The 25771-nt window shown below is 40.6% G+C and overlaps 1 protein-coding gene across 1 annotated transcript in view; it reads left to right on the top strand.

The window, feature by feature from the left end:
* The first annotated feature begins 1146 nt into the window (after positions 1-1146).
* The window catches only part of si:dkey-215k6.1 (transmembrane protein 132C), a 274521-nt gene continuing 249896 nt past the window's right edge, over positions 1147-25771 (top strand). Inside the window, exon 1 of the mRNA XM_040051030.1 lies at positions 1147-2199. Coding sequence (XP_039906964.1) covers positions 2118-2199 — 82 coding nt within the window. The 5' untranslated portion in view covers positions 1147-2117. The remainder of the gene's footprint in view (positions 2200-25771) is intronic.

Raw genomic sequence — 25771 nt, 5'->3', positions numbered from 1 at the left:
GCTTGAATGCTGTGGATGTTACTGCCTTGTGACTGAGAGGCCAGAAAAATGTGTTTGGTTAAAGTGAGGGAGCAAGGAAAAGGACAAGTGGAAAAACAGCATGTCGGATCAATGAAGCACACATGGGTAAGCACTGTGAAAGAAACAGACAGAAGTGACAGAGCGATATTTTACATCAGCAGCAGGGCTTCTTCAGTGATAATCACATGTAGGCCCACTGCTAATTAAAGACAGGTTAATGATGAATGGACAGCGGGGTCTGCCACTTGGACTTTCTTCTTTAAATGCGACACTAGGGGGGGCTGTCGCTCCTTCTTAGCGTATTGCCGTGTCGCTGGACAGACAAGCAGATAGACGGGCAGAGAGGCAGTAAGGCTCACGTAGGACTATCTCCGTCTCCGGAAATCCTCCCATCCTCTCCCTGACTGATTTGCAATTCAATAAGTCACAATGTCATCTCTTTAGCTTTTACACGTTTAGCTGACAAAGGGAACCAGGGATGCTGCCATATGAAATATCATCTCAGACTCAAAGAAGAGCCTAATGTTCTTTCTCTTCTCACTTGTTCATCCCTCTGTCCCACACACACACACACACACACACACACACACACACACACACACACACACACACACACACACAGTGATCCTATCAATATAAAGTGAATGAGTTTTATCACAAGGTGCTTGATGGATCACATTCAGCAGTTGTGCAAGCTGCCAGTTAAAGTGGTTGGTGCGCGCGTGCGTGCGTATAGGTGGGTGCTCGTGCGAAGTTGTCTTCTATCGATTACGGAGAGAACAGGTGTAGCGTGTGTCTTTGTATGAATAATGCAGGGAGAGACTTTGTGCACGCACTTCGCTGAGACCAATACACACAAACAACGCGGAGAAATAGGCCTCTTCTTTTAGGACATATTCATATTGTAAACTTTTTTTTCTTAATCTCGTTAACATCAAAAGCTCCATTACTCTTGGATATATCCTTAACCTGTTTCCTCCGCACTGATGTGTTAATGTAGATCACCTGCAGCTAGTTTTCCCGTGTTTTCATTATTATTGTAAGAGCAGCAAAATCTATCCTCTTAAAGAGTTCCTGTTGTTGCAGTGTGGGTATTTGTTTCTTTACCACAATGACCCAGTATTAAGAAAGTAAGGAAAAACATATTAATGCATCTTATGAAACAATTCGGCAAAAAAAAAAGAAAAAAGAAAAAATCTAAATAAAGTTCTATACACTCGATTGGTTACTTTACTGTCATTCAAATCTCCAAATCCCGCCCTTATCCCTCACCCTCCTCTGCCCCAGTCGCTGTTAGCCCCCCTTCTCCTCCTCTTCCTCCTCCTACCTCTGCCGGCTGGTGGAAGCTTCAGACCTCCTCTTCTGTCCTCTCCTCACTCCATCCCACGGACGAGTGTACACAGACTCTCAAGTTGAACCCAGACACGCACACACAAGACAACACTTACAGCAAGAGGACGATAGTCGGAGGAAAGGTAGAGAGGGAAAAGAAAGGAGAGTGGACGGAGCTGCTGCCGAGCGAGCAAAATTTGGATTTTAATTTATTAAGCGAACCCTAAATGACAGAGTTGTCTTTGCTTTTTACTGTTTCAAAGTCCACTGTGAAGTGCACTTTTTTTCGGGACTTCGTGTGACCCTCTGGTAATTTTTTAAAAACTTTGCAAGAAAGAAAACTGCGACAAAGGCAAAGAGAACAGCGCTTTAACCGTCCCGTATGGATAAATAAGGCAGAAGCGCACCGGTGGAAAAAAGCTCACTACGGGGAATTTCATTCATTCATCGGTTCTGGCTTGAAGGAGAGAGAGTTTTTTGGGGAGGCGGATTAAAAAAGAAGCCAGCTTGCACCGGAATTGCCCATTGGGGGGTTCCTCTTTATTACTGACTGAAGAAGGATTTATAGTTTACTCCAAATCTCATCTGCTCGGTGTCTTAGGTCAAGCACAGCGGGAGCGCAGTTTGGTGAAAATGAGATTGATGGCACCAATGCGATAGTAATCTTTCTGTGGGAACAAAAGGAGAAAGAAATATAGAAATTAAAACATTGCCCTTTGAATCCTTATTGCGAACAGTCGTGGGGTTTTTTATCGACTGGAGGGATGGAGACGATCGGGAGAAAGGGAGGCGCGCCGTTGGGGTGTCGCCTCTGGAAGACGCTGCTTCTTCTTCTGCTGTGGAAAGGTAAGAAATGGAAGTGCGAACAAAAACTTGTTGCCAGCTTTACTTACTGTTATTTCATTGTTCTAGACCACAAAACGGAATTTCCCGCTCGCTATTATTTATCTAGATATTTCATTTGTGGTGTCATCTTAGAAATGCGACATTATAGGCAAAACTGATAACTTTTGTAGTATTTACAACAAAGGCATACATTATAATTGTATTTATATGAACTCTTTTTGTTAAAATGTTTCCTAGGGCGAGTAGATACCCTGAAGACGGTTAGAAATTGAACTATAACAGTGAGGTGAAGTGAAACCAAACACAAAACTTAGTTACCCAGCTTGCTATCCTGCAAGGAAACAATGTTAATAATAACTTAAGTGTCTTAGAAGTGTCACACTGACCAAGTTAAAGTAATTCACACCATTTTTGCTTTTTTACTGAGATGGTAACCAACGACAGGGGTTGGTATACCAACATCACGATACTTGCCTAGAAATTCCCAGAAAAGGCAATTTCTCGTCTCCTAAATAACAACCAAATAGCCAGTATTCACCTTGACGCCTCATGTATCCGCGCATGTGTGTAGAATAATAAGTAATTGAGTCCAAGCTCAAATGACAGATGCATTCTAACTAGTGCCACCTGAGACACGCGAACCCTGGCTAGTTGCTGACTTGCTCATGTGCCAGTTTGAGTTCTCTGAGAGGAAAGACCTGAGTGTTTCCTGGACAAAACTATACTTGCTTTTCTATACTGGGGGGCGGGCGGGATCAGCACTGACTGTTTGCAAACATTTTCTGCTGCACACTTGAAACAAGCTCTAGAGGTTGTCCCTTGTTTAAAAAAAGAAAAAAGATCTAAAGGATTTTTAATGACACGAAGTCCCTCAAACGGAAAGAAAATCAACCCTTTTGCTTCTTTTAAAATGTGCTCGAGTGTCGACGAACAGAGAAAACGACTAGTAATTGCCTTACTCGCCAATGTTAATTGAAGTTAAAAGAAGCTATAATAAGATTCTGTCTTTGTCGGGAATTGGACACATTAAGAAAGAAGAGAGCGGTTAATATCTCCATTATCCAGTTAAGTGAATAACTGACTTATTTGCAGAACTTAAGAGCCCCTTTTTATAAATCTGACCTGACTCATAAAAACCACGACACTCCAGTTTAACTGGTCTTATAAGATCAACTGAATCCACATCGGGGGGTTCTTATCCACAGCGCCCGAAGTGCGCAACGGATTTTCACTCGTGCTCAAGAGCACTTGTAAAATAGAGCTGAGATATTATTAATTTTGCTCAGGTAACACCACCTGACTCAGAGGAGGGAAAAAAGCAAGAAGCACAATCGGAACGAGGCTTTAGAATATTTTGCATTTAAAGCGTGGGCGCGATTTTACGCCTCCGTTTTAAAGACAAATGACAAATCATCGGCATTAGTATCACGTTTCCTGTGAGTGTCTTCTGTGTTTGTGCGCGCGGTCGTATCTGTGTGTTTTAATCAGCTCCGATCACTCACGGCTCACTTAGCAGTTAACAGTGACTGCGTTGTGCGCTCCCGAGCACGGTGGTCGTTGTGCTCGCGGCGCAAGGCGCACGGACTGGAGATGGCGAGAAGGGTCGACGCGCCGGAAAACAGCTGTGTCCCGCAAAACGGCTGAGTAACCAAACACTGAAATTATCTAAAACATTCCTCCCCTCTTCTCCTGTAACATTCTCACTTCTTCTATTAGTGGAATGAAACGCAAAATAGTGTAGGGACATGGACGGTCTGTGACTTTTGTCTGTACACATTGCTCTTTGACTGCTTTTTAGTACCAGCTTTTCTGGTTTGGATGGTCGTCAGTATTGCTCCCCCCTCTCTCCCTTTCTCTCTCACTCTCTCTGTACAGGTTAAGGTCCGCTGCAGCTCGGCTGTGGTTAAACAGTTTTCATTGGGCACATGGGGAAATCTGGCTCTAATCGTGTAATAACACACCTAAGGCTGTTTAAAAAGCAAAAGATTAACCTTGCCTTCACTCTATCTCTTTCTGCCAGTGCATTCTGCCGTTTCAGTACACAGTCAAAGTGGTTCCTTGGTGCAAGTGTTCCCTGTTCATTTGTTGCTACATTGGCTGTGTCAGCCTATGCTCGCATTTACAGTAGGTGTATGTCTGTGCCCTCCATTAGTCACATAGGCCCTGAGTCATCTGCATTTATGTGTATGCCGCTGTCTGTCATACAGTAGCTGCGATCTGTAATACTTCACAATTTTCCACCTCCTCACTTCAGTCCCAGAATTAACAACTTTGAAAGACATTTTGTTCAGATGTGAGATCGTTTTCTGTTTTGTTCTAAGTATTACATGTCACATCACCTCCTAATTAGGGATATTTATTGTACCCCGATCTTCCAATATATCACCGTTTGTGTCACCCTTATGACTGGCATTTCTATTTTCATGTCACTCAGTTTCACTGTAATTACATCATTGTGGTATTTCATCATCCAGGTCATCTCTAGGATGACATTGTAGGTTTGTTCAAACACCAAGGATCTGAAAAGTGCCAGTTCAGAGGCAAACAGTTTGTTCTGGAAGATTCAGAGGCTGAAAAGTCACTGGGGGTAATGTCTCAGGTCTGTAATCTTAGCAGGAGGTCATGGGTGGGTGGTTTAGAAGCTGTACACCCTCTCATGCAGTGAGATATGGCTGATATTTTCTTTTTTGGTACTTAGTTTGAAGTTTTTAAAAAAAATTTAGCTGCAAAAGCGACTGATGCAGTTTCACTGAATTAGTTTATGGTTTGTCATAACCGTTTGTCGTAAAACTGAAACAGCTATGACAGATGAGCTGAGAAAAAAATTCCACTTCCAGTACCACTTTCCTATGAAATAACAGAAATTACTCTTCCTATGCACCGTTCATGAGTTTGGGACGTCAAATCAAAAACTCCTTTAAAAAAATCCTTATAATTTGGTTTTGTCGCCTAATCCTTACTGACTGATATTTGTACTAAAATAAGTTTACTGTAGATGTAATGTATCATACAAATGCACAATTATTATTACACCGAGTTTGTAACAGCCCCACACCAATAAAAATAAAAAGAATTTAATAAATATAAATATTTTAGTTGGTCTTTTTGAAACTCTTCAATATCAGTATATGCATAGGCCCTGGGTTATACTCTTGATGCGTATTGAAGGAATATGCTTGTTTCTAATTGCCAGACTGGGGCCATTTAAAAAGTGTAAATCAGGAAATCTCATCAGTCTCGCTCCACAGTTTCACAGACGTTAATGACAGTGAACTGCTCCTTTCCAGCACTAGTCGCTGGAATAGCTATGTGGCAGATTGTACTTTATTTGTCAAAGATGGGAGGGGGGGGCGCACTGTTCAGTATATATATGTGTGTGTGTACGTGTGTGTGTGTTTTGCCCAGTGTGTTTCACCCCATGTGCTTGAGCGTGTTTCGCGCTACACCGTTAACCTGTAGCAGAGTGTCAGCACTACGCACCATTACTCATGGAATACGGAGCATCAATAATTACTGACATAAAATCACTGACACATACACACACCTACATGCACAAACACATTTGTTTTACTATCCCTATGGGAACTCTAATTCCCCAGCATTCCCTACTGCCTTAATTCTAACCCAAACCTAACCACAAGCTAAACTACACCTTAAACCATTGAAACAGAATGGACCAGTCTGTCACAGAAGACACCAACACTGAGGTCCCCATAGTGACTCAGAGTCTGCATGGTTTGGTGTGCAGTCAGTGTAAAGACCTCACTTGCATATAAAAAAACAGTCACGGGACTTCTCACCTTGGCCTTTCTATATGCCGCTTTCACTCCCTGGGTTCTTTGTGTCTCATTGTTGGTTTCATTCACCGACTGAATCATTCAGGCACGCACTCGCATCACTCTTTGCTGTGCACACAGAGCCACTGTCACGCATATACAGCACGTTCAAACACACCCGCACACAGAGGCTGCTTATTCTGTGAAAAATAAGCAACAGAGAAGATTGTAAATCAGACAAGGGGCATTTCAGAGATAGGAAATGTGAACTTGTAACATTTGCTCATGAAAGCAAAAGGGGATATGTGGAAGGGAAAGAAAGCGTGAGATGTGAGTGCTACTTCTAAACGCCACATTGTTAGAAAATCATGCCACTTCAGTTTGAGCCTTTTTCACTTTGCCTCTCTGTCATACACATATGCACATGCTCATATAGCCTTTTTGTCGTGGTGAAAGTGAGAGGGTAGAGCACACAGACAGAGAGAGAGAGCACAGAGAAGGTCACACAGACACTGAAAAACAAAAAAAGGGGTGTATTCGATGGAGTGGACACGAGACACTCTCCACTGACTGCCTCCTTTTTCTCAGCATTCATGAGTTTAACTTTGTTTTTTTTGGAGGTGTCTTGCATGCTACAGATTTACTGAATCACTGCAGGGCTGCTGGTGTCGTTCACTTGCCTGTCATCCGGAAAGTACAGAATCTGTCAATATAACAACGCATAGGATTTAATATATATATATTTTTTGCACTAGCAGAAAAGATTGTAGGGCTGAACATTAATCAAATGCCAGTTTGTGAAGCTGCTGAAACTTCAGACATACCGGGTGAAGGTTTTATTAATTCACTGTTTTGTTCCTTGAGTTGTCAGCAAAGACGTGTCACTAATATCTACATTTTATTTTCACCTTCTATTAGTTGTGAATATTTCTTACAATATATTGGGCCAACAATATTCAACACCACACAAAAAATAGACAGACTTCTGCCAGCTGGCAGGTTCAAGTGTTATTCGTCTTGTCATGTTTCCAGCATGAAACAAAAGCGAAAAGCTTAAGAATATTTGAATACTTGATGCCCTTTAAGCTTATTTTTCTTTTCCTTTTTGAACCCGATTTTATCACCATTCATTAATATTTTGTTAATTATCCAAAGCCTAGAATGTTACTGAAGTGTGTAGGTTTGTTTTGTTTTCCTGTTTTCATCTTTATGCCTTTCACAAAAATCTTTCATTTGTTGGAGTTCGAGAGCATCATCTCTCTTCAGCGAAGAAAGTGACAGACAGGGAGATAGGATCTTACCTTGTGAGTGTATTCACCTTTTGTGTCACTTCATTCTGTATCAGCAAATCTCACCAAGAAGGATGCAAAGGGTATAGATATTTACACCTATCACTTACACGCACATGGCCACACACAATAAGACGCACATTGTTTTTACGTTAGGCTTCTTGGTTACAGTATCTGTCTACCTGTCCGGTTCTCTTGAACTTCAAATTTGGGAGAACTGTTTAATAGGACCAGAAGAACAGACTGATTTCTCAGAGATACAAGTGGTCAAAGGGTTTGAGAACACAATATATGAAGAATAATGTGAAAAAACATCACAAAACATTTTTATATCCAAAAAGGAGTCATTAGAGTTTCTCTCTAATGTACACAGATCCAACAGAATGTCTTATTACAAATAGAGTATCGCTGCCAAGATCAGCACTAGAAAATACCTTAAATACAATTTCTTCCTCAGTGTAACTCAAAACACTGTCACGGCCGAGGCCGCCTCAAAAGGGAAAGGACTCAAATGCTGGGCGTCGAACAGCACGTAAGTAGTTTCAGTGACAATGTTTATTTTCTCAGTAAGTGTTCACAATCAGGAAACTGGAATGTGAGTTTAACAAGTGCTAAATGCCACAATTAAACCAAAGGGGTTTTAAGCAGCCTGGGCTAAGTAAGCAATCTGGTCGTTGGTCAGTGGAAACAGCAGTTCCGGGGATTGGGCTGGAGGGAGAGTCAAACTGGGTCCGGGGCAAGGGTCAGAGTCACTGTAAATAGAGTACAGACGTTCAGGTATGGTTCGGGAGAAATACGGGCAAGCTAGTCGTTCTGAATTTTCCTTAGTACTGCGTACTTGCTGTGGGTGGTCTGTAGTGGCATGAAGGGGTGAGTGGTCCGAAATTCCTGGCGTTGAGGCAGGGAGGCAGGCAGGTGAGTCGGGTGAACAGCCCGTGGGACTGTCAGGAGGTCCAGCGTCCGGATTGGAGCTCTTCGGCGGAGATTTGTGTCTGGCAACTTGGTGCGTGGCTATGAAAGAAAACACATGATGAGACAAGGTAGTTTTCAAGAAGTGTGCGAAATCACAGTGGTGGCCTGCACTAACTAGGGTTAGCTGAGAATCTGGCGAAGAGAGGTTGAGTGCGCTGGCCTTATGAGTCGCCGGCTTCATCACCCACAGGTGCGAGCAATCAGCAGAACACAGAGGCCCCTCCCAGGGGTGGAGATGCCGGCTCGGAGGGAGACACACTAGCACACACCCGGACCATGACAAGCATCATCTCTCTTCACATTAATATTTGTGTATGTGTCAGAGATGTCATACTTTGGTAGGCTGCAGAGAGAACGATGAAATTACTAAGACTAATTAGTGTCATAGCTTAGAAGGAAATTCTTAGAGCATGTTATTTCAGTTATTTGAATCAATGTACATTTATAATTAAATTTACAGACTCTTAGTTTGTAGTTTCATGCATTAATGTTAGAAAGAGTATAGTGCAATCTCGTTGCTAGTATATTTATCTTTTTTGTAGCTTGTCTATTTTAATGTGAATGATAAGTAAATTCATGTAATGCCAGAGTTTTGCTGATTGTATTTCACAAAACCCTTGCTTCAAACCTGCTTGAATTCAATCAGGATCAGTGCTTTCAGTTCAACTTTGGGAGACAGACACACACTCTGCTTTTAAGATTATGCTTGAGAATGTTTTTTTTTTGATAAAGTGTATAGTTAGAGAGCAATTGTGTGACTGTGGAACATCCTTTTGTTATGCCTCTGTTGGATAAGGCTGGCGGGGAACACCATGATGCACTGAACTTGTTCTTACTTTTACTTCCTTTTTTAAAATCCTCATGTAATATACCACCACTGCATGTTAACTTTCATTTACTCTCTTCCATAGTGTGTGTTGTGTTTTCTCCTCTTTACTCTAATCCCCCAACTAATTGTGGCACATGGCTGTCCCTCCCTGACCCTGGTTCTACTGGAGGTTAAAAGGGAGTTCGTCCTTTCCATTGTAGCCAAGTGTTTGCTCATAGAGGATATTCTGATCGTTGGGTTTTACATTGTTGTTTTTTTTTTCTGTAATATTGCATTATCTCTGTCCGACAATAAAACATCAACTGGAGGTGGCTGTTGTTGTGAATTAGTGCTGTATAAATAAAGTTGAGGCTTACATTCATTAAGGTCCTATAATTAAAAAATGGTTGAAACAAAGTGTTACGGCCCTGGGCCTCGGAGGGAGTGAGACCGCCCTTTTCCCTCCAAGCAAGTCCAAGAGTGCCAGGACTCTCCGACGACTGGCTAGCGGGAGACTTGTGCCAGCCCCTGTCCATGCAGATGGCACTGTCTCAACCCACATAGGCGATTGGCTGCCTGGGAATCCTGTGAACGTGCTCACCTGCCACTACAAAAGACTGGAAATCCTTCACTCAGGGCGGCTGCTTTGGAGACTGTGCAGCTTGCCCTTTCCGCTTCCCTCTGTGAACCGTGCTTGCTCAGCTCTGTTCATAGTGGTGAACTTTGCAGGTTACCCCGGTGTATGGTTGAGCTTAACCTGTTGAGAGTTGTCATTTTTTTTACTCAGCTGTGTTTGCCTATTGAGTTAATTGGTTGCCCAGTGGCATGTTGAACACAGCCCTGTCGGTTTTCTGTTTATAGTTTGTAATAAACCTTTTGTTTTTTAAAAACTGACTCCACTCAGGGTGACCTTGTTTGTGTTCGTCTCCTTAGTTATGTTTTTGGCTTTTGAGCCGGGTCGTAACACAAAGTTATGTAATATGTACATGTAATATGTATGTAGATACTATACTTGACACTGCAGCAAAATAATTTCAAAATTCTCCACCATATGTGTGTTTAAAGAATAAACTTTAAAAGCTCAGAAGGGCTTATTGGATGGTTAAAGAGTTTCTGACGCATCCTTTCCTCACACCAGTATTCAATATTACATTAGTTAAATTAAGAAAGAAAGATTGCTTTTCTTCTTTATGCATCTATTTCTGTTTTATCAACAGCAAAACAACTAATGCAGGTGTTCCACCTGTTTTCCCTATACGTAAATGATACTGCTAGTATGTGACGGCACGTCAAGTCACTCTTGGCCTCAGTGTGGCTGTTTGAATCAGCTAAAATACATTTAGTTTCCGATGTGGCTGGGAAACACTTCATCAAAAGTAGTTCTTTTCTAGCGTAACCAGTCAGTGTGATGACTCATACAAAACAGCAGACCATTTCAAAGGAAACACTGATGGAAATAGCTGTGTGGGAAATGAAAAGAGAGTGAGAAGTTAAAATCCTTTGCACAACTTACTGATTGTCCCCTCAGAAAGTTGAAAAAAAAAGGAAAGATCAGAACCAGACCTCTTAAATCTGGCTTCTGAGATGTGTCTGTGTGTGTGTGTATACATTTAGAAGGTAAACGCTGAAAGTAATACTGCTAAATTGAACTGGAGAAGGAATAAAAATTTAGGATTTGTTTAATGAAAACACATTACGTGTTTTTGTTTTTTTTTCTACTGATTTTTTGTACTGATAGAATACAGATCATCACCCATTCACCAAATCTTGAGGACTTATGTAATTGATTTTATTTGGCACAAGTTTTAAGCATCTGCTCTGTAAATTCAGCTCTGGACTTTGTATCGTCATTGGTAAATTCTGCTCTGTTTACATTTTTGCTATTAATAGAATCCACTCCAACACTTATTGAAAGTCAGTTAATGAGCCTAAGTAGTTTTGAATAGTCCAACTTCCTCTGCAGAGGCCAGTGTGTGCTTGGTGAGCCTGCATTTCTGTGTATGCTCTGTGACCATGAGACGGCATGGGTTTCAAAGGCCTGTCGAGAGGTTTAAGGGTCTTGCTAATGAGCAAGTCATTTTCCCTCAGATTAGCATGAATAGCTGGACTAATTTTGTGTGTGCATTCCTGCGTGCATGTCTGTTTGTGTGTATGTGTGCGACAACTAGTGTAGGTCTGGAAGTCATGTCTTGGGGTTTAAGGTTGAACTAATCAGCAACACATTTCCCCCTGCATTAGCTTCACTTGGCTGATTAGCTGCACACTCTGAGTGTGAAAATGTGCACATAAGAGAAGCTGGCTGATCATTATCCCCATGACACAATGACTCAGAGCAATCTAACAATGGATTAACATTAGCTCTCATTTCTCTCATTGAATTTTGATTGAATGTATTTTATTGGTATGTGCTGTATGCGTGTTTGGGGCTTTGAAGGAAATTAAGTGCTAAAGTATGATAAATACGAGCAGCCGAACAGGTAGCCTTTCATTTCTCCGTTACGCTGACTGCAGCTCGTAGAATACAATCACGATATGAAAAATTGGGTATGTCCTGAAGTACACTGGCATTCTAGGTTCTTTTAACTGCAATGGTTCAGATGTGTGGCGTGCAGAGTTTGTCCTGTGTGTGTGCACGTCTTTGTAAAAATTTACTCCACAAATGTGCCTAAGAAGTGTAGCTAATGCTAGCTGATCACTGCTTAATAATTAAATGAAAACATGACTTGAATTAGTTGCTTGCTTTGACATAATCCCTATATTAGTAACATAAATAGCAGGATGTCTGATCGCTGCTAAAGATAACATAAACTCCAGTGGGCTGATATCGAGGGAACTCCTCCAGAGAGGTTTCTCACTGAGATGTCATCGCAGATCATCCATTGGTCGTTTAAGCGGGAGGGGGTTGCGGTTGCTGTGGTTGCCACATTTTGAGCCATTGCTCCGAAGTAAAGTTTTTCAACCCTTGGGAGTGCTCTAATGGCCTTCGTCTGTTGCCTGTCTTGCCTGTTAAAAAGCTGGCTGTCTAACTGTTGTGAAAGTGTAACAGAAAAAAGTTTTAACCAATGCTAGAATTCCTTGGTTCCCTCGTAAAGCACAAAGATTGGTTTGCTATGATCTCATGAAAAGAAAAGGTAGAGAAACACAAAGAGACACATTACATTATAAATCATGTGCCATCAGAGCCTTTGCTTTACCGTTTGCAATACCGTCTCTGTGAGTTCTCTGGGAGCATTTGCAAACGGTAAATAACATTGCAAGTCAATAATCTGGATTGCTTATCAGTTTATTTTACTGCATGTTTTTGAATGAAGCATTGTTTAAGTAATTAACAGGCTGGATTTGATAGACATTTTATTGACTATGTTATAATGTTTACTAATTTCAAATTTCATACTGTGTTAAAAGCTCCTTCATGCTACTACTTTAGAAGGCAAACTGAAATGAAAAAGTGTTGAAATTAACACCTTAACTGTGTTTTTTATGTTTGCATTCCTTCTATGTTTCTGCTTTCAATCAGAAAGCTGTATGTAGTTTTTCTTTGCAGCACTTTTGCAGCACCGTGCCACTACTAAAACAACATTTACCTTAGGGAGCAATAACGTTTTTCTAGAAATAACTTTTTTCATAAGGCAGGCAAGAAGCAGTACAATAATTTTTGTTTTTCTCTTTTACTTTCCTTCCGACATCCAGTCTGTAAATCCATCATTCTTTCGCAGTCTCCTCTCAGTTTGTCAGATTTCTGCTTCGCCTCTGCAGTCCTCTGCTGTATTACTTATTCTAGTGATTGATTTCCTATCGCTTTTTCCTTCACTGAAGTGGTAGTATTTAGCTGGTGGTCTGCTACAGGCCCGAGTCTTTTGATGGCTAATCGTTTATTTATGTTCTTTCATCACAGCATTAATTTTCTGACAAACATCTGAGGAGCAATAATAGGAGTTTAATGGGGCAATACTTACATGAGGGGAAGAGACAAATTTCCCTGACTTCCTTGCTCTTTTTCATCTTTACATTCTGTTTCTTCGCAGGCTTTAAAGTGCAATTTTTGCTCATTTAAACATTTCCATAAGGTCATCAATCACTCTAACATTTTATCTTTTGGTTTCTTTCTATCTTTTGCTGCAGCCGTCTTAGATTTCTCCTGCCTTTGTCACATTCATCTTTTTTACTTTCTCTCTTCCACTGCATTTTCCGTCATTACTGTTCTCTATTTCTTATCTTTCTCACTCCATCACATCATCTTTTGCTTCTGAGTTTTAGACATCATCTCCCCTTTTCTGCACCTTTTTGTCCCACCTTCTTTTTCACACTTTTGCACTTTTTTTTCTCGCGCTGTCTCCTGTCAATATTTTCCCTAGTGTCACCCTCTTTTTCTCCTGTTCCCTTTCTCCCTCCCTCTCCAGTTCTATATCTCCCTTTTTGAGTACCTCTTAACCAGTCCTTTGAGAGTGTGTGAGCTGCTCGGCCTAAATGATTTTCTATTACCGCCGCTTGTTAACAGTGCTCTATTTGATAAAGCTAATGAAATTGAAAACTTTCATCCAAGCCAAATTGATTTTGAACCTGAAACTGCATGTGGTGGGGAAAAAAAACCCCTAGAAAGTGAGAAAGCAAGTGCATTGTGTTAGTGGAGCATGACAATCACTTTAGAGAGGGCACAGAAATCAATTAGCCTGTCTGTTGTTTTACTCTTGTCCTTGGGGAGACTAAAAGACCAAAAAGTGCCATCTTCAGCTGTGTGTTTGTGTATGAAACCAAGAACAGTGCTGCAGGTTTGACAGAGATTGAGAGAGTGTGTTGTTTTGTGCTTAAAGGGGTAATTCAATGAGCTTAAACATATGAACTGGGCTAATACGTTTGGATTCCATTTTACTCTTTAGGCTCCACATCCAGACAGTCGACCAAGAGGTGACTGGTAATCCAAAGTATTCTAAACAGCAGTGATTTGAAGTTGCAATTTTAATTAAAGGCATGAAAATTATAGTTGTCAAACCGTGATTAGATGGATCATATCCATTAGCTGGTGTTTAGCTCAATTCATCTAGGATATAGAGCACCAGTTGGCAACAACATCCTCATAATCCTTAAATGTTTGGAGACTGCGTGAATGTTCAACACCTGAATCAGCTACATCATAGTCACTGACAGATGAACTAAATAACATTAATCATCTTGTTAAATGCATTGCAATGTTCTTCATGAAAACCTGGTGATTCACAGACATGTTATTTGACATGTATCACCAGCCCTCGTTGTTGCAAACCAAGCTCCCTCCAGTGGCAACAGCAGTCTTCGACAGTATCAGTTTCCCACATTAGGATAATGTTCCATTAAAAAATCTTTAATAATAGAACAAAGAGACGAAGACTTTCACTTCCAAACTCTCCAGATCTCACTTGAAAAAATTGCCAAAAAAGGACAGCATAACCCCCTAAACCCCAAATTGTTTGCTGAACACATCCCAGTTCTAGAAACCACAAGAGATCCCTGGAAACCCAGTGTCCACACCCTGATGGGACAGAGTTGTTTTGACCTTTTAATGGGAATCCACTAAATAGATGTTTTTGAAAGTTATGTCTGATAGGTACATTGTCCTCCTGTGCCTATCCAGTCTCTCTTCCTGCATGACTGTGAATTGTTCCTTTACATCCTCCACATAAAATGGTAAATAGCACTTTATGCGGAATGGCAAATGCCATAAGGCTGCCTCACCAGCTCGTGGGCCTGTAGCTGGCATGTCAACGGCTGTCTCAGCTGTATCGGGTGGGGAAATGTGCTCGTTAAACTGATAGATAACAGACTTACTTGAAATGTCTCTCTATAATTAGTTGTTCACCACAATTGAAAGTGTTCTTCTTACCAAATTTTCACACCAGGGGACTAATCAAGGAGATTCAAGGTTGTCACTAATCAAGGACAATCAAATTTGTATTCTTTTGTTATAAAGAATTTCCCCTTTTACTGTAGGTCATCATCGGAGCTAAAAAGAGCATGAGGCACAAAGTGAGTAAAATATAAAATTAGACATTCAAATGAAATGTTAATGTAAGTGATTATGTGTGTGTTTGTCTGTTTGTGCTGATAGCTTTTTGACAGCTCCTTACAGCCTGTGTGTGATTGCACAAACATTTTTTAATAAGTTTGTGTTCACAGGTGTTTATTTCTTTTATTTGTTATTGTATGTAGAGTTAGAATGTTTGGCTCAGGGCGGCTGCAAACAGTTGATGGGATTAGCTACAGTCTGAGAAAAAGGGAGGGAGAGAGAAGCAAAGGGGGACATTAAAAGGCCGGGCCAGGCCACGATCTGGGCGCTGTGAAAAAATAGGACGCAGAGATGAAGAGAGTGAGTGAGAGAGAAATGAAAAGAGGATGAAAATCTAGCAGTGTGAAATAAGAGTTTTAGGGGGAAGAGAGTAAGATTGGAGTTAGATGAGGTGAGAAGAACAGAAAAGCAGTAAATAAGTGGAGAAAGAAGGAGGATTGTAAGTTGAAGTTGAAATAACAAACAAATTATGGGTCACAGAAAAGGGGGAAAACAGATGGAGCAGAGGTTAAAGAAACAAGGAGATGAACATACCTGGAAAACAAAGGGATAGAAGATGTGTTTGTTGAAGAAAAAGCTGTAGTTTGAGTGCGAGGGACAGCAAGATATTTAATATTTCATTCAGTGTTTCTCTTAGCCTGTAGGCCAGCTTTACTGTGGAGATTTTCACTATTTACAAAACTCCCAGTGGCTTCAGGACTCCATCTGCATAATGTTTAACATGATCAACTCGGCTGCACTCGGCCTGTCAAAGAGAGACGTTGTAAGGACTTTGGGCATCAATCCCTAAGGCCTACTAAGAGGCTAGGGAGAGGGATTCAGAGATGGAGTAGTGGCAAGACTACACAGAGTAATTGAATAAAAAAGTCCATAAAGTAAAAGTTACCCAAATGAGACTCCAGCTTTGTATTTCGTATGTACCTGTTCTTTTTAGAACATTAGCTGAACTCTGTCTTAATTTAACGATTTCTTACTGAAGTAAAAGATTACAGTTACTTGTGCATTAGCTATGATTGACAGAGCAGCCTACATGCTAATCAAGATGCAAACAAATGGCAGTGGTTTTGCTAAAAAATCGCTGCATGAAAATTACTTAGACAAGAACACTGACATCTCAGTGAGATTTGGCATCAGGCTGCGCTTAAGAAATGAACAATTAAAGCCGCATCTGTTGAAGATCACAGTGACAGCTTAGTGATTACAGACAGTGACTCACTAAAAGAGACTATACTTAGTGAATACTACACAGTCCTAGAAAATGTCTTGTTCAGGCTTTCTGGAGAGAATTATAAACCACCAATCTGACCTTTTTTATTTTCCTATTGTTTCAACCTCACATGAATTTCAGTTTCCTCGTTGTTTTAATTTCCTTATGTTGTTAAAGTTCTGAAATGTCTTTCTACTGCTTGTTGCTTGTTAAACTTTTAACTTTAATACGGGTTTTTCTGCCAGTCTTTTAGCATTCAGCCTTTTCTATTTGTTTGGATAAATTATGCACTGGACTTCAAGAAAGTGACAGTGACTAAATTAAAGGGAGAACTTCAATGTCCACCCTTTTTCTCTTCAGGCTCGCGTTAATTAACAACAGGTTTTCATAGTACTGATAAAAATTAAGTCTGGCTAGCATTATTTTTCCTTCTAAGTGTATTTAATCTTGTAAGTTAGTGGTATACATAACTAATTTTCAGGCATTGTGGTCGAATTTTCAGGCATAAATGAGATAATGAGATAATATGAAGGAGACGCAATAAATAATTTTTTATGTAACTGTCTTGCTCAGTCATTTCTGTAGTTGGACTTGCTTTTTTGTGTGTATTCTAATATAGGGGTACAATTATAGAAAGTGTCAACAGGCACAATTTTCTTTGAATTCTTCATGAAACGATGGGTTGGAATGCCACTCTGGCCCCTCTCCCTGAAACACAGTTGAGTTTGAGCAAAATCAATTAATACGTTTCTATTGAGGGCTATCCAAAGTAATTGTTACCAGCTTTGATTTCTTTTCAATTTTTTTTTTAACCTAAATGGATGCCATTCGAAATGTCTGATCATTCATTCTCTACTCTACTGGTGGGCTTTATGTCTTCTTTCTTTATTTGGAAATAACAGTGTGGCTTTTGGTTGTTTGGCTGTTAGGAGTTTCTTTAATACATTCAAAGGCCTTGTTGACCTTGTGGGAGCTTCTCTCTCTCTCTGTGTGTGTGTATGTGTGTGTCTATTGTTTGCTCTTTTAAAAGCATGGATTACCTTATTTGAATCCCAAGTCCCCATAGACAGAGTGTGTGAGTGGTTTTACCCTGAGTAAACTTCCTGTGTGTAAAGGAAATGTCTTCAATACATTGACCAGCTCTTTGGTCTCTTGACTACTGAGCAAATATATGTGTGGATGTGTGCGCAGCATGTTTGGAAGGAAGTTGTGTGTTTGTGAGTGTGTTTGCTTTTCAAAGCTGTGTGTATGTGTGTCGGTGTCTCTTTTAAACCAACATTGCTGTGTGCTTAGTGGGAGTCTTTTCAGGACTTTCAGACTCCACTATTTGCTCAAGAGGGAGGAAGCGATTAGCACTGCCCGTTAACAAACCTCTTAACGAACCCCACTAATGAAACCTGAGGGCAGCTCTGGGACAGCCTCGGCATACCACCGTAATTAGACTGGCAAATAAGAGCTCGTTATGCAAACGTGTTAAAGTTAATCTGCATATCTTTACCTGAGACACTTGTGTTACACTGACAAATGTTTACCCAAAGGCACCGAGGAGAAAAAGAAGAGGGAGTGAAGAGTGGTGGGAGAAAAGGTGAGAGGATACGGAGGTCACAGGGATTACATAACAAACACGTTTAATGTACAATCGAGGATATGTTGGGGGAAGCCATTTTGGAAAACAGTGGGGGAATTGTTAAGGAGTGAACGGCAGCTGGGGAGAGGGCAGAAGTTAGTAGAAAATAAATAAGTCTGTTTTCTATACTGCCAATTTATTGCTATCTCAAGTAATGAACTGTTTATACAAAAGGTTGCACATGCATCCTTGTACAAAGATCGCTTGTGATTAATAGCTTGCTCAAATTCCCAAAAGAGCAGTTGTGTGGTTCTAGGTGACCAAATAATAAATGGCCATACAACTTTACATAAATTTCACACATTATGCAGCACTGTATTACATAAGCTTGGACTGAAACTTAGTTCAGACTCCATCCTGTCCTGTATTGGGTTGACCTATGGTGTGCTTTGAGGCATGCAGGACTTGTTGTGATTGGTTCTTGGCTGAAGTGCGCATTGTCCTGGCAGCGGTCTCTGGGGTTGATGGGTTTGACCTCTGCATGGCAGCAGGGTTCCTGATGGATCACTCGCTAAAGCCAATGCACACAAGACTGCTGTGGATTAGACACACTGTATAATGTTCCATGAGTGTGGCCATCTGCTTCTGTGTATGGAAGTTTGAGTTAGTGTGTTCATGTCATCTGATACAAGATATATTTGAGGCCGTTTTTGTGAAATAGTTTAGTCTGTTCCAACAGGTATAAACAGTGACGACCATGGTGCGTGAGATAGTATGGTTGGTGCGAATTTCTGCCCATTTGTGTGCATGTGTGTGTCCAAGTGTGTGTACTTGTGCGTTTGCTCATTAGTGCAGTGGTTCAGAGGCGATTACTTATCGTCATGTTGCCCAGCCTGCTGAGTTGTGGCACAGTCAGCAGCCATCTTTATTCCTCTCTTTGTCTCTCTGTCTCTCTCTCTCTCTCACTCACACACACACACACACACACACACACACACACACACACACACACACACACACACACACACACACACACACACACACACACCAAGCTACAGGACTTGTAGAAGTTATTACACGTCCCCCTGTGCTTTGTACACACAAAAACACAGTCACATGAACGCACCTTTATACCTTATCTTAAACCCCTTATGCCTTAACACAAACACACTGGCATGAACACACTGCCCATTGCACACAAAGCACACACTCCCTCCAACCAGCAGACACAGATACACGCGTTCTCTGGCTCTCTCTTCCTCTCCCCTACCCCTGACTTTGTCCTTCTGACCTTGGGCGAACGTTGCCAGTGGCTGCTGCTGAGATTTCTGCATAGGGGGTTGGAGGGCGGATGGAGAAAGGCTTGGCCAGGGATCACACAACTTTCATCCCTCTATCCATCCGTTCGTGTGGCTGATGAATGGGAGAAAAGTTTTCCCCCCTCTGTTGACAGATGGCTGTGGAGTTTTTGGGGACTCATGAGGAGTTCATTTATAATGAAGCTCCTCTTTGGATTCCAGCCCCATCAACAACATCATTTATTTTCAAATTGTGCGTAAATGCAGTTTTCAAATAGTGACTGTGACTGATTGCATACAAAGCAATTGTCGGTGTTCCAATTTTTATTACAGTGCTGCTGAACTCCTACTGTGTTTAAGCACTGTCCAAAAGACAATTCAACTTTTCTCCCTTTTTCCTTTGTTGCTGCAGTGAATAATCTGGTAACTAGATAGTCATTAGTGGACAGTAATCAGAGAAGTGGAGGGTAATGGCAAATATAAAAACAATATTCACAAAGGCTGCACATTACAAAAGGCAAAACCACTTGCCATATGTTTGTTATATGCCATATAATGTAATGCTGTTATTAGGTATATGGCATTTGTTGTTTACATGTTTACATTACTTTCAGATCAAAATGGTTTAAAATACCAGTAGGGAGAAGTTACACAGTTTACACAATATTTGAAGTTTGGGGAAAAACCTTTTAAATACCTGCTCAGTGAAACATTAGGCCATATTTAGCCAAGTAAAGCTAAGTCGTTCTCATTCTGATGGTATCTCAAGTACTACAGTCTGTCTCATTTAAATTCACTGCCTACTTTATAGCACAAATATGCACAGATAGGATATGTAAATCTTTACAAAATAACGTGTTTTTAAACTTAACTTAGTATTTTGGTGCTTAAAAGCAAACAGCAAATGGAAAAAATGAATAAAATTTACACAAAAGAAGTGAAAAAAGCAGAACACAGTGAAATGTCCAGAGCTCTCAAAAATGGACAAGAGCTGCTGTCTCCTAAAATAAAATCAAATAAAAATAAGAAATAATTTATGCCAGAGTTACCCTTCTCTCATCTTATGCAGAGTTTACCTCTCTTTCAAGCACAAATATTAACTGTTGACATCTAATATTGCCATGGCCAATGTGCCAAGCCACAGAGGACACTGTGTGCCTGTGTCCAATGCCAGCAGAGAGCAAGAGAACGGCAGGGATGAAAACACGTTGGTTAAGACAGAACATGTATCACTTTTTATTATTTTATCATTTATTCTTTGTTTGCAACCCTTACTGACCTGTTGAATCTGTTACAATATGAAGAAGGGCCAGCTGCTGACAGTCTTAGTGAGACATTGTTTTCCACTAATAAGGAAATATTAGTAGAAACCAACAATCCCCAGCTGACAGCCAACATTGACTCTTAGATGGCACGAACTGCAGAATCTGTGTCAAAATAGTTTGTTTTAGTTTATTCTGCGAAAGTTTAAGCCAGTGTACTCCTATTGCTGGTCACAAGCCTGGATAAATAGAGTGTTGTTTCAGGAAGGGCATGTGTAAAATCTTGGCCGAATATAAACATGCTGATTATAAAGAAAGTAATTTCCATACTGGATCGGTCAGGTCCCGGGTTAACAATGGCCGCTTCCAGTGCTGTTGGCTAACAGGGTGCTGTTGGAAACTGTGATAGTGTTGGCGGAAGATAAAGGAAAAGGGGAAGGCATGTTAGAAGGTCAGGAGAGGGAGCGAAAGGCAGGAGTTTGGAACTTAAATCTAGGGATTCTGACTGGTAAAGGGAGAAAACTAGCTGACATGGGCAGGATGCACAAGAGTAGAAATGAGTACATCAGAGGGACAGCTCATGTTGAGCATTTTAAAGACAACGTTACAAAGGAAAAGCTGAGATGGTTTGGACATGTGCACAAGTGGGATGGTGGATAAACTGGACAAAGGATGCTGAATATGGAGCTGCAAATCAGGATGAAAAAAAAAAAGTCCACAGAGAAGATTTGTGCATGCAGTGAAGGTGGACATGCAGAGGGTTGGTGTGACAGAGATGGGCTGAGATGGAGGCAGATGATCTACTGTGGTGACCCCTTAAGGGTGCTGTCAAAAGAGGAACTCATCAAAACTGGTGGTAATAGATGGGAAAAAGTGCAGTGTAAAGAGACAGATGATGAAGATTTTGTGTACAATAAAGGAACACCTAACCATCCCCATTGCAAGCAAGAAATTTTGATCATGTTATTGCAATTAAGAGAAGACGTGATTGTTGTCGTTTAATACAGCAAAATTTGATTGGGAACTCAGACTAACCTTTACCATTGAGGTTATGTTTTTGGTGCCGTGTGTGTGTGTGTGTGTGTGTGTGAGTCTTTGTATAAAAATGACAGCTCGAAAAGTTTTTAATAGATTTTGATAAAACTTTGTGGGCTCATGTTAATGGTCCATTAAAAAATTTGGCTTACATCCACCAAGGTCTTCAAGGGCAGCTCAATAATTTATTGGTTGAAAACTGACAAAAAGCATTATGACTTCAAAACTATGATTCTTACAGGTGTGGTGTGCATGGTCAACACAAAGCAAGTACCACATAAATGTTTAAAATGTCACATTCAACCTCTGAGCTCTCTAAGGTTATAGAGTGATCTGAAGGGTCAGCACGATAATAATGCTATATAGAGCTATTTGTTAGTATATAAGAAATAATATATGTCCATCCTAAATATCGTGTACCTTTGGACCTCTGGCCTCTTCTTCAAGGTCAAATACTTTCATAAAAATGTCTTTAGACAGCTGCTCAGCATAACCAAACTAGATAGTAGTATTATTTATAAAATATAAACAGCATGTTTATGTCATTGCTGTGTATACATATTTGAATATGTAAAGTCTGCCTCGTGTGTTGCATGGTGAATTTACTTACTTGCTATGCCATCTCTATGTCCCCTGATGGCTGCATTACTGAACTGTTGAGTGGGCTGTTACTGCGCTGATCAGTTAGTTATGAAGACAGGGCCTCAAGAGCATGAAGCAGGGTGGTATACTAACTTTTCATATTTCTTCCTCTTCTCACAAGTGTCATTATTCTGTTTCACTTTGTTCTAACAAAGAGGATAATATATGCCATCATTAACCACTTGTGTCATGCAAGCTTTTGCTCTGCTCATGTGAAATAATTTGCCTAATATTTCAATACGCAAGATTTTTATGCCACAGGCCTCATAGTATTTGGTTCCCTCTGTGCTCAGTTTAACATGGAGGCAATTCATTGAAGTAAATATGCGACGCTACACATACACCAACTCAAACTGATATGCTGCCCGTATGTCTGGCAGCATCAGTCCACAGCCACAGCCTTATAGCCCACACAGCTGCTGGCTGCCATTTTGAGGAACAGCTGACATTTGCCTTTTCTCTCCATCAGATACATTACTGGGCATGGGCCTCTGACATTTCTGACTGTGTGTCTGTGTGTATGCACATGTATGTGTGTGTGATGAGTTACTTGGGCATGGCCCACTGACATTTTATTGGATGCTAATGGCATTCATCGTCGTGGCAGCTGGAGGGGAGGCGGGCACGGCTGTCCGTGTGTAAATGGCGCCTGTCGCTCACCTGTAGGAGTTGTGTGTTTGTTGTTAAATGTGTGTGTTTTTGTTCAGTCGTGGGGGAGGTTGCCGTGAGAAACGGATAGTACTGGATGGAGTCAGCATTTAGCGTATGTTTATGTGAATAGAGTTGTCTGTTGACAGGGCAATGCCTGTTTGCTTGTGTTTGTACCTTTGGGTGTGTAGTTATGTGTCCATGTGTGCTTGTGTGGGCAGTCAGTGGTATGTTTCTCTCTGTGTGTGTGTGTGTGTGTGTGTGTGTGTGTGTGTGTGAGTGTGTGTCTGGAGGGCGGGGAGATAAAGGCGTCTGCTTTTTTCTGATAAGGACTCCCACCTCCACCTCTTTATCACTCCACTGTTCTACCTTTCTCCTCTCCATCCTTTCACAATTCTTCTCTATCTGCAGCTGTGGAGACATCACCACCTCTCTCTCACTTTGTGCACCTCTTCTATCTGTCGGCATAAGTCTCTTCCAATATTCTAAACATGCATGAATGAAACGAAGAAACATCCATCCAGGAAAAAAAACGTAGGTGATTGGCATAAGTCAGAATGAATTTTATTGGTGCACCCACGTTTGCCACAAACCTCTAAATATAATAATTTATCCAAGCTATACGTGGCTTAAAATTTCAGCTTTTTAAAAGCTTCCACTTGGTAATATTAGTTTTATAATAACATAAAGTTATGATAGTGAATACCGAGAGGCAGGATTTATAAAGCTGAGCTAACGGTCTTAAAAATGTACCATCTGGTTTTCTGTTTCTCTTTTCTCTCAGAGGTCAGGATCAGATGTAGTAATAGCTGATAAGGATTCAGCTGGAGATCTAAGTCAAGCAGGAGGGGTTGAACTCTGGCCCTCCTCTTTAAAAAAACGAAACAAAACCCCAAACCCTTCCTGTTCGCCCTTCCTTCGAGTTAATGACTCTAAATCTGACATATACATATCGATAGACCACTGAAGGATTATGTTGTAAGTGTTGCTCTGCGGGGCACCAGACTGAGCCTGTGGTTCTACCGTCTGATCTCATGCTTTCTGCTTACTTTCACCTTAGACTATCTCATTGCCCTTCTGCTTAGTTTAAAATGTTACGTTAAAGCCCAGAAAGAAACACATACGCCGGCTGTAATGTGTTTTCTGAGAACATGATTCATCAGTGTTTTTTCACAGGTTGGTGTAATTGAAATAAGCGCATTAAAAATATCTCTGTTTTTCTTGCTCGTCCTGAGTAACACACTTAACAGCTCACTGCCTCTCTCTTTGCGTCGTTATACATTTTCTCCCCTCTCCTCTGCCGGGCAGCTGTTCATTCCCTGCTCATTGCTGGAGGAGAGGAGGATCCCTCCATATGCACCTCCTTTCTTCCCTCCTCACTCTCCTGCCCTACATACAGATTTTTTTCTTCTCCCTCAGTTTGTCCACTGTTGCAACTTTTATATTCCTTTTCATTTATGTACTCATCCTCACTCAAGCCACAGGCTTTCCCTCATTTTGACTTGTCCCTCTTTCTTTGATCATCTTATTGGCTAGATTTGTACCCATTTTATTTCTCTTTCTCTAGGTTCTTTCTTTCCTTCTTTCTTTCTTGCTATTGTTTATATTCCCATATCCCTTTCTCAGTCTTTCTTTCTGTCTCCCAGCTGGCTATTTAAGAACTGTTTGCCATCTGATGTTCCTGTGAGAGGTAATTAAAGCCTGAATCACAGACTGTATGTGTGTATGTACGGCTGTGTTTGTGGGTAGATATGAATTAATTTAATAAGTTTTCTCCAGGCTGGCTGCAAAACTTTTGGGACAACCCACACCCCCAAAGCCCCACTACATCAGACATCCATACCATCAAGGGCTTTTCAGGTGTCACATCATACCTGAATTAATCATTATCCTTTTAAATTAAGCTGTACTTCATCTCCTTATTTAATTGTTCTTCTAAATTGTGTTAGCATGTTTATCAAATATATATCTTGAGCTAAAAAAAATACCCTAATATTACTATTTCTTCTTACTAATCTTCTGTTTTTAAGTTGTTTTTTACTTGACAGAAGTTGCCCTTAAATAATCACTTTTTTAACCAGTTGACTTTCCATACAGGGCTTTTTGAGCGGCATCATCTCTTACAGTACATGTTTGTAGAATAATTAAATTGACAGTGGAAATGAAACAGTGTGAATCTAAATTTGAATTTTATTACGGCACTGCATGCAAAATGTCAACAAAGCCCCAGAGACGTCTTTTAGACATGAATTTATTTAGATATAATTTTTACATTTCTAAAATTGAGAAATTAATTTTCATGCTGCTCTGCTAAACCAGAACTTACATTACATTAAATTCACATGACTGTATTGGCAATATTTGTGAGTTTGAGTTACACTGCCTAAATAATAAAAATGTAGCAACCACAGCAGAATAGCTGAATGTATTGCTGTGAAGAGAGCTGTATTGATGTGTATATACTGGTATACTGGAGGTATACCAGTATATAGAGGTCTAAGTGAATGAGAATAGAGATACGCTTTTTTTATTTTAGTTGCAGATGTTGGTAGAACTTACTGTCTTCTTGACTGGCATTATGCATAGTTTTGTTAGGTGAGTAATGACTACACTGAAGTGCATTTGCACGCCCATGACACAAGCGTTTACTTTGAGTTTTGGACTCTTTTTATTATTTGCTTTTGTGCTTGTGTTTTCTAAATGGATGGCTTATGAAGTACATGTAGTGTGTGGGGGCCAAGACTTAATTCAGGACTTAACACTTCATTTAAAATTGTTAACCATGAACATGAATAGGATTATTTTTATCTATTTGAAATGAACTGGCTGAACTTGGTGACACTGGCTGTCATTAATTTCTTTCTGTCTGACTGTTTCTATTCATCTCTGCCTCTCCTCATCTTTATTTCTTTGTATCTCCTAATCTCTGTTGCTGTCTCATCTCCCACATGTTTTCTTGTTTTCTCAGTTGCTTGTCTTTCTGTCATTAGTTCCATTTCAGCCACACCCACATAGCCGCTTTCCTCAT

This window comes from Simochromis diagramma, unplaced genomic scaffold (assembly GCF_900408965.1).
Source record: "Simochromis diagramma unplaced genomic scaffold, fSimDia1.1 OVJJ01000131.1, whole genome shotgun sequence".
In the NCBI taxonomy this organism is placed as follows: Eukaryota; Metazoa; Chordata; class Actinopteri; order Cichliformes; family Cichlidae; genus Simochromis; species Simochromis diagramma.
This window is presented reverse-complemented; position numbering and strand designations above follow the sequence as displayed.